Source organism: Myotis lucifugus, unplaced genomic scaffold, assembly GCF_000147115.1.
Source record: "Myotis lucifugus unplaced genomic scaffold, Myoluc2.0 scaffold_196, whole genome shotgun sequence".
Classification (NCBI taxonomy): Eukaryota; Metazoa; Chordata; class Mammalia; order Chiroptera; family Vespertilionidae; genus Myotis; species Myotis lucifugus.
This window is the reverse complement of record NW_005871244.1, coordinates 2,306,610-2,315,717: the sequence shown is the minus strand read 5'-3', so window position 1 is coordinate 2,315,717 and position 9,108 is coordinate 2,306,610. Positions and strand designations below refer to the sequence as shown.

At 46.9% G+C, this 9,108-nt stretch overlaps 1 protein-coding gene across 1 annotated transcript; it reads left to right on the top strand.

Moving 5' to 3' along the window:
* Positions 1-5,242: 5,242 nt before the first annotated feature.
* LOC102419847 (erythroid transcription factor-like) lies at positions 5,243-7,674 on the top strand. Its single transcript, XM_023760955.1, has 3 exons — positions 5,243-5,342; positions 6,712-6,863; positions 7,306-7,674. Exons 1-3 carry the CDS (start codon positions 5,243-5,245, stop codon positions 7,672-7,674), a joined length of 621 nt encoding a protein of 206 aa, XP_023616723.1.
* The last annotated feature ends 1,434 nt before the right edge of the window (positions 7,675-9,108 follow it).

Here is a 9,108-nt window from a genome sequence, read left to right as displayed (position 1 = left end):
CTCTCTCCCTTCCTCTCTGTAAAAAATCAATAAAATATATTTTTTTTAAAAAATTGAAAACAAAAGCTACTGCCACTATTTGGAGACCTTTATGTTTCTTGGCCTGGGTAAAAATTTTGTATTTGCTTTGTATTGATTTATTGTTTCTATATGTCTCTGTGTATGTGCTTCTACCCACAACAAAGGAGCAAGAATAAACAGGAGGAACTACATTAAATTGTTAACATTGCTCATATTTGGAGAAAGAGAGAAGTTTTTAAATGTACTTTTAATTTTTTCTCCAATTCCCTGTTTATTTCACTTAGTGAATATAATTCTCTGTAGGTGAAAAATGAATTGATCCATAACCTAGAAGACAACTGTGTCTTCATTTTACTTTTCTAAGAGAAACTTTGGCCATGGCAAGAGCATTTACTGAAAATATCATAAACTGCACTGAGAAAAGCTGTAAGTACATCTTTGCTTTGTCTCCCAACTTTGTCCAGAGTGAGTGGTGCTATTATGAACTCTACTTTGCCCACCACAATCTCTTCCATGAAAGTTACGAGTACTTTATTTTAAAATATTTTAAAATGTTGATCTTATTGTCATAAGAACACGAGATTTACCCTCTGACCCAATTTTTAAGTGTACAATACATTACTGTTGATTATAGGTACAAGGTTGCACAGCATCTCTTTCCAGTTTATTTATCTTATTTAACTGACACTTTATGCCTGCTGATTACTAACTCCAAATTTTCCCATCCCCCAGTCCCTGGGAACCAACATTCCAGTCTTTGATTCTGAGTTTGACCATTTTAGAGACCTCATATAAGTGGAATCATGCAGTGTCTATGATTAGCTTATTTCACTTAGCATAATGCCCTCATGGTTCATCCATTTTGTTGCAGATGGCAGAATTTCCTGTTCTAGTAAAGCTGGATAGTATTCCACTGTATGTGTGTGTGTACTATATTTTCTTTATCCATTTATCTGTCATGGACATTTAGGTTGTTTTCACAGCTTAGCTATTGTGAATAGTGCTACAATGAACATAAGGGTGCTTATGTCTTTTTGAATAAATACCTAGCAGTGGATTGCTGGATCATATAGTAGTTTTATTTTTAATTTTTTGAGGAGGCTCCATATGATTTCTCATAGTGGCCTTTTCTTCTTTTTTTAAAAAAAAGTTTTGGTTTTCTGTTTCTAAAATATTTATTTAGCTCTTTAATATATTTTTTTATTTTTCGCTAAAAGTATTACAAAGGGTATTACATAAGTGTCCTTTTTTCCCCCCCGCCCTTGACAAGCCCCTGCCCTCCCTTACCCCCCAGTGTCTTATGTCCATTAGTTATGGTTATATGGATGCATACAAGTCCTTCGGTTGATCTCTTACTCCCCTCCCTCCTGTCCCCCAACCCTCCCTGGCCTTCCCACTGCAGTCCGACAATCAGTTTGAGGCAGCTCTGCCACTGTATTTATTATTGTTCAAAAGTTTGTAATGGTCTTAATTATCCATGAAAGAGTGCGATCATGTGGTATTTTTCCTTCATTGACTGGCTTGTTTCACTTAGCATAATGCTCTCCAGTTCCATCCATGCTGTTGCAAATGGTAAGAGTTCCTTCTTTTTTACAGCAGCATAGTATTCCATCGTGTAGATGTACCACAGTTTTCTAATCCATTCATCTACTGATGGGCACTTAGGCTGTTTCCAGATCTTAGCTATGGTGAATTGTGCTGCTATGAACATCTGGGTGCATATATCCTTTCTGATTGGTGTTTCTGGTTTCTTGGGATATATTCCTAGAAGTGGGATCACAGGGTCAAATGGGAGTTCCATTTCCAATTTTTTGAGGTAGCTCTTTAATATTAAGGAACAAAACAAAAACAAAATTTAGGAATAAAACAATGTGTAGTTTCCTATATTCATCTATATTATAGATTACATATAAGATTTAGCCTTAATGGAGGACCTACTCAAACATAATAGTGAAAATTATTATGTTTAAAGTAGTATAAAAGAATCTTTGATTAAGTTGGTGGTGGTAGGAAATGATCATTTTGTATTCCTCTCAAACCCTATAGGCCAAGGAACAAGTTCCCTGATAAGACCTTTTGCCTTTGTATTGTGTGGATTTCAAGAAACAGTGCGGTACCAAGGTAAAAAACCACTTTTTATGTGTGCATTGTGTGTGTGTGTGTGTGTGTGTGTGTGTGTGTGTGTGTGTTTTGGATATATTTAATATGTGCATATACACACACAGTTGTCTACAAAGTGAACTAGAATTTTTTAAAGTTCCAGAAACCAGAATTATTGATGTCATAGACTTAACCTGATGTGGCAAGCTCTTGACTAATATATTTCCATTTCCCACAAGATCCTGGCAGTACGTAAGAGCATTCACATTTCACAGGACGAGGCTCAGGGATGTTAACTGACTTAACATGGTATGACCTCACTGAATCCAAAGACTGTCCTGGCTGCTCTGCACATGTCCTGCCCCAAGTCAGCCTTTCCCTGGGCTCTTCAGCTTCCCAGAGGTTCTGTGACAGAAGATAATTCTGCAAAGTGACCACTTACTGGTCTTAATTGTCACCCTCTCTGAGTTTGATTGAAGAATAACTGTAGGGACACAGGTTCTTTCTGTAGCCCAACCGCTCATATACTTTGCTTCAGCTTCACTGGAATGGGGAGCTGTGGGCTGGACCATGATTATGTGAGTCTAAAGAACCTGGGCATTTCCTGGGTCAGTCCTGTGGTTGCTCTTGGGTCTGTTCCAGGGAACCACACTGCTCTCTGACAAGGGGGTAGAGAGGCCTTCATCAAACACATATTCCCACTCTAGAATCCAGGAGTCCTCATAAATTTTTTCTTTGAGGCACAAATGACGGGAGGTAAAATCCTGTGGCCTGTCATTTTTCAATCTGTGTGAACCTGAGCAAGACATTTAGTTGTTGGGAGAAAAAGTTTTCCTCTACCAACCTAAGCTCAAATGGTCATGGCCTGTGAATTAACTGATGATAGACAGATTAACAGGAGAAAAGATGGGCATATGTGGAAGCACTCAATAATGAGTAACTCCATGAATAGCTAGAGAGAAAGGTTTATAAACCATCTAAGCAAAAAGGAGGGAGGTTAGGGCTCCGATGGGAACGTTATGGAAAGTTCTGTTGGGCTTTTTCATGCTCGTGATAATGGGCAGTCTATCTCCTTCCATGCTCAACATTTCCCAGGGTGTATGTATGTGTATGTGGAGGTATGGAAGCTGAATTAGTACTTTCCTATGCTAAGTATCAGTCTTCCTTCAATTAGAAAATTCCCTGTTGAGGGCAGGGGTATAGGTCAATGGAAGTTGCATTTTTGGTAGTTTCTGCTTAAAATTAGATAATGTTTCTATGGTTGCTGTCAGGTGTTTTCAGTTTAAAATTATCTTTATACTGCTTTGGGGGCTGCTAATTTCTTCATAGTCATTTGAAAGCCACTTCCTCATTTGTCATGTGAGGGTAACATATGCCTTGCAGATTAGTCCTGAAAATTTCATGAAATTATATACAGAAATTGCCTGAAACATTGGAGGGTGACAACAAACAATATAGTTGTCTTCTTCCTATTACTGCATATTGTATCCATTGGTTTCAGTTACCAATTCCAGATCTATTATTCCTTGAATTCTATCTCACCTTAAATCAATGCTGCCTCTAGTTTTCTTGATCGGGCTACTAGGCTTCTAAAAACAGAGAAAATATGTTTGTGAACTCAAAGGGAATGTTCCTAGTCACAACTTCAACTTGGAAAGCAATTTCCTCATTACATGGTTGCCCATAATTCATCACATCTCTCTCTAGTTAAAACCTAAGAACATTTACTGGGTGCCCACCATGAGCCCTATCCTATGCCCTCCCTTACTTTGTACATTTCCTGAAGATCAGCAGATCACCCTCCCTCCACAGCAGCCTTTACTTACTCGGGACTCCATCTCCTCCTCCACTCCTTTGCACAAGGAGGAAAGTTCCCATCTCTCCCTCAGGTCCCTATCTGAATCCTCACTCCCAGAAACTAGATCACAAAGAGCCCTACTCATATGCTCATTCCCTAATAGTTCTCAGGAAGGTACAGATAACAATTGTTTTATGTTCTCAAAAAGACTTTAAAATATCTATTTTTCTCTGTTCTTGAAAGCTGCAATGTTGAATGTACAGGCAGTGGGCCAGAGCATCTGGGGAGTGACCTGTGGGAAGAGAAGCTGCTGAAAGTGTGAAGTGCTGAAAACCAGGGAGGACTGGATCAGTGAGAAAAGGGGAAAGGAATCAGGGGAAGCAATTAGGAAAAATCAACTGGGGGACTGCCTACAGTGCACTTCATATGGACTTTAGGGTCCAAAAATCTTTAGTTAAAGTTTGGTTCTCCCTTACACTAGCTCTGTGACTCTGGGTAGTTTTTTTAAAAGAGCTATTTTGAAGATTGAAGGAGAAAAGTTATATAAAGTAGTTAGTATAAAGCACATCACTAGCATACTATTATTTGTATTGAATCTTAATTTCATTTACAAATATTTCATAACATTATTTTGTGTTCTTAGTTTTTAATCTTATAACTATGCTTCTTTTTAAAAGATACTCTTATATTTCAAACAAAACATACCAAATATATAGAAGTACATTTTGTGCACAAAAAAAGCAAAAATCATGAGTGACACTGGAATGATTGAGATCAAGGAAATGCACTGATGTGACTCTCTCTCTGACAGCCTTGGTCTGGAAGCCTTGCCCTCACCTTGTACAGGAGCCACTGTCCTGACTGTGGCTAGTGGCTACCACATGATACAGCATAGCTCTGGGGAGTCCACAGAATCCTGGAGCAGGCACTGCTATAGGCTTTTCAACTCTGTTCTCCTTTCTGCCTCACTAACTTTCCCAGCCTCCCTTACAATGACAGGTGGACATGTGACAGTTCTGATCAATGGAGAGAGCACAATGACTTACACAACTTCCAGGCCTGACCCATAGGAACCTCTCATGGGTCCTTTAATGAGCCCTGGCTGGTGTTCTCAGTGGTGAGAGCATGGGCTTGTGCACTGAAGGGTCTCGGGTTTGATTCCCAGACAAGGGCATGCACCTGGGTTTAGGTTCGATCCCCAGCCCCAGTTGGAGCATATGCAGGCAGCTGCTGCACTGGCTTTTCCGGCAGGGTTCCATGTTACTGGGGTTGCCATGGAGACCTTTAGCTAGTGTAGAACCCAACAAAGAGGCCATCTTAGAAATGGCTGGAAGCCCTCACGAGGCTTTGTGGATCACGTTCCCTGTGTATGTGCAGACCTGGGAATATACATCCCCAGACTGCCTTATTGGGACTGAATATGGTAAGTAGGTGGGGGTGGCCCTAGTTGAGTGGCCCATGGGGCTCCACACAGTTATGCTCAAAGCCCATTGGGAAAAGGCTGCAGGTGACTGCAGCTGCCAGAGTGGCCAGTGGGGCTCAGACCCAGGAGTCACCCAATGGCCAGCAGCTGCTCTGGCAACCTATGGGAAGGTGGAAAGGTTGGCCACCATGTGGGGCTGTTGGGAATCACTGCACCCTGAAAGTAGGATGGCTTCAGACCTTCTGTTCCCTTCTTTCTTCCTTCCCATACCCATCCACACCCCAAACAGCCTTCCAGGTGAATTCATGCCTCTTCTGTCTGGAGGGGACCCCAAGGGGCTCACCATACACCAGCTGGGCCTATGACAACACTGGGCTCTACCCTCCCGCAACTGTGAGCCCCACCTGGGACTACACCCCTCCCCAGGCCTCAGAAGATTCCTATGGGAGAGGCACCTTCCCAGAGAACTTCAGGACAGAGCGACTGAGTCCGGACCTGTTGGCACTGGGACCTGCAGTGCCTTCCTCCATCCCTGTCCCCAGCAGTGCCTACGGGCCCCCCGACTTTCCTAGGAGCTTCTTTCCTCCAAACAGAAGCCCCCCCAGTCCAGCGGTCAACTCCTCCCCTAACCTTCCTGGAACCCTGCCCCTGTCCACCTGTGGTGAGGTTCCCCCAAAGGGACAGGGAGGTTGAGGAGGGGGATGGGGTCCAAGGCAAAGCTGGGCTGAGCCTGGTCCCTCTTGCCCCCTTTCCACCACACCAGGGGCCGGGGAGTATAGGTACTGCAGAGCAAGAGCCACTCCACATTGCTGGCTGTGCAATGCCGATGGTCAGATGATGAAAAGGCAGAACAAGTCCCAAAGGCGCCGGGTAAGAGCCCAGGCCGGCCTCCCCTCACCCAGGTACTCTGTTCTCACTCTGTGCAGGGATCTCTGTCCTCACACTCTATGAGAACCCACATCCCCCCTCCCTGCCCCATCCATTCAGGGACCCAGCTCTGTGCAGGAGTGTCTACCCTCAGCCCACCCTCAGGCTGCAAGCAGGCACGCCGTCCACTCCCTGCACAGCAGTTTTCATTCTTGGCTACATACTGGGATCACCGAGGGGCCCTCCCTACATGGGTTGATTTACTTGGTCTGGGGCGCTGCCTGGGCATCAGGATTGTTTTCGACTCCCCCAGTGAGTCCAATGTCCGCCAACTTTGAGAACCACTGATGAAGCCCCCCACGCCATTTGGAAAGCCCCGGGACAGGAGGCCATGTCCTTGCCCCTCAGAGAACCCTCAGTTTACGCCTTGTCCAGGAAGCCCTGCCTGCACCCTGACCCTCACCTCCTGGGTCCTCCACCGCCCCCCCCCCCCCAGTGCACTGACCCTCACATTCTTGCTTCCCCCAGAAGGTCAGCAAGCGGGCAGGTGCCCAGTGCTCCAACTGCCAGACAACCATCACGGCAGTGTGGCGGCTGAATGCCAATAGAGACCCCGTGTGCAATGCCTGCGGACTCTATTACAAGCGACACCAGGTGTGCCCTGCCTCTTGGAGCCTCCCCACTGCACCCCCATCTCACTCGCCCTGTCTTCCTTCTTTTCCTTTCCTGTATTCTTCCTATCTCCCTTCCTCTCTTCTCCCTGTTATTCTCCTCCCTCCTTTCCCCCTCATCCCTCTCTTCTCTGCACCATTCTCTCTTCCCTGCCTTTCTTTTCCCTCCTGCTCCCTTCTCTTTCCTCCATTTCTCATCTCCTTCCTCCTCCCCTCCAGCCATCAGCTAGTCCTATGGTTAGAGGCTCTCTGGCTTAGGGCCTCACAAGCTCATGATTCCTTAGGGCATTATTTGTGCCACAGCTGGGGTCTGCTCCCCTAGTCCTTGACCCAGTTCCCGACTCTTAAGGAGTGGGGTGGAAAGGGTGGAGACACAGAGGCAAGAGTCTGAGTTTGGGGAACACTCATGGCCTCTCTTTCATCAGGTGAACCGGCCACTGACCATGCGGAAGGATGGTATCCAGACTAGAAACCGCAAGGCATCACAGAAAGAAAAGAAGCCAGTGTCAAGTCTGGCAGGCACAGGACCAGCTGATGCTCCGGCTGGTGGCTTCATGGTGGTGGCTGGGGGCGGCGATGGTGGGAATTGTGGGGAAGTGGCCTCAGGCTTGACACTGGGCCCACCTGGTACTGCCCATCTCTACCAAGGCCCCGGCCCCGAGGTGCTGTCAGGGCCTGTCAGCCACCTCATGCCTTTCCCCGGGCCCCTGTTGGGTTCGCCCACAGGCTCCTTCCCCACAGGCCCCATGCCTCCCACCACCACCAGCACTGTGCAGGCGCCAATCAGCCCATGAGGACACAGAGCATGGCCTCAGAGCAGGGGTAGGGTCCCTTTCCGCGTGGAGCCAGAAGTTTCTACAACCCAACCCTCTGGGCCCCCCACACAACCTTTGGTCTGGATCATCAACGATTTGTAAAATAAAACACCAAAGTCCTGAAGTTGGAGGTGTGAGTCTGAGTGGGACTGAATAAAGAGCCGGGGTAGGTGGGGTGTGCAACGGTGCCTGTGGTTCTCTGGTGATGGCGTGAGGCTGTGTGAGAGCACGTGTGACCCTTCATGATAGTGGGTTATGATGTGCAATTATGATTGTGTACTAGTATGTGAAACCGCGTGTGACAGCAACCAGGGTGTATGATGTGGCGTGTACATGCACACGTCATGGGCAGAGACAGTGTGTGGTGGCTGACTGCTCTGTGAGGTGGTGACCATAGGGATGAGGTTGTGAGAGATGGTGTGCATGACACCAGACAACTGTGAGAAACGGGGCACAAGTGACTGTATGAGAGGACGTGGGGGTATGTGTGTCACGGGGTGTGCTGAGGCAACATGTGAGGCTGTGCTCATGTGATTGTGCACCATGCAGGGTGGTTCTGAGACGGTGTGACAGCATGTGTACCCGGCACAGCCTTTGCTCAATAAACATTTCTGGGATGCTCAACAAGGACTGTGTAGGACGGTATGTGGAGACCTAGCAGTGTGACCTGAAGTACTGCGTGTCGGGAGGTCTTTGTGGGTCTGGCAAGGGCAGCACTTGTGTGCAAGCATGTGTCCGTGAGCGCATCGCATATCCTGTGCCCTGTCACAGTGCCTCTGGGTGGCTGACAGCGTGAGCAGCTCTGTACACTTGTTTGTGGAGGTATCAATATATATATATATATAGGTGCAAGTTAGGGACCCACCTCCAAGGGACAGAAGACATGCTCAGGACAGGAATGGGAGGCAAGAGTGGGGCTGGAATGGCAGCCAGCAAGAAGGGCAGAAGGCCAGTCTGGGACCATGGGGTTGTCCATGGGCCCTCCTGTCACTCATCTCTTATCTCTCTCAGCCCAGCTCGGCCTGCAGCCCTGTGGGAAATCGTAGAGAAGGAGGGGGAGATTAGGAGAACAAAATAATCTCTAGGGAGGATATTTAGACCCCATAAGTGGTGAGCTCCCCACAGTGCCAACTCCCTCCCCAACGCACCCACTCACCTGGGTGAACTGCTCTCCCTAAAGTGGAATCTGTTCTTCCATGGAACAAACCCTCACATCGGAGCATGCGCGGAGCCAGGTGACATCCTAACCCAGGCAAGTTAAGTGGCTCTTCCAAGGCCACACAGCTGGTGGCACGGGGCTGAGCCAGACTCCGTGGCGTAGCCTCCATACTGCCCAGAGGCTCCTAAGCACAAGCAGCACCATTTCCTGAGTGCTCACTGTGGTCAACAATAGCTGGAAGGCTCAGGTGCTTT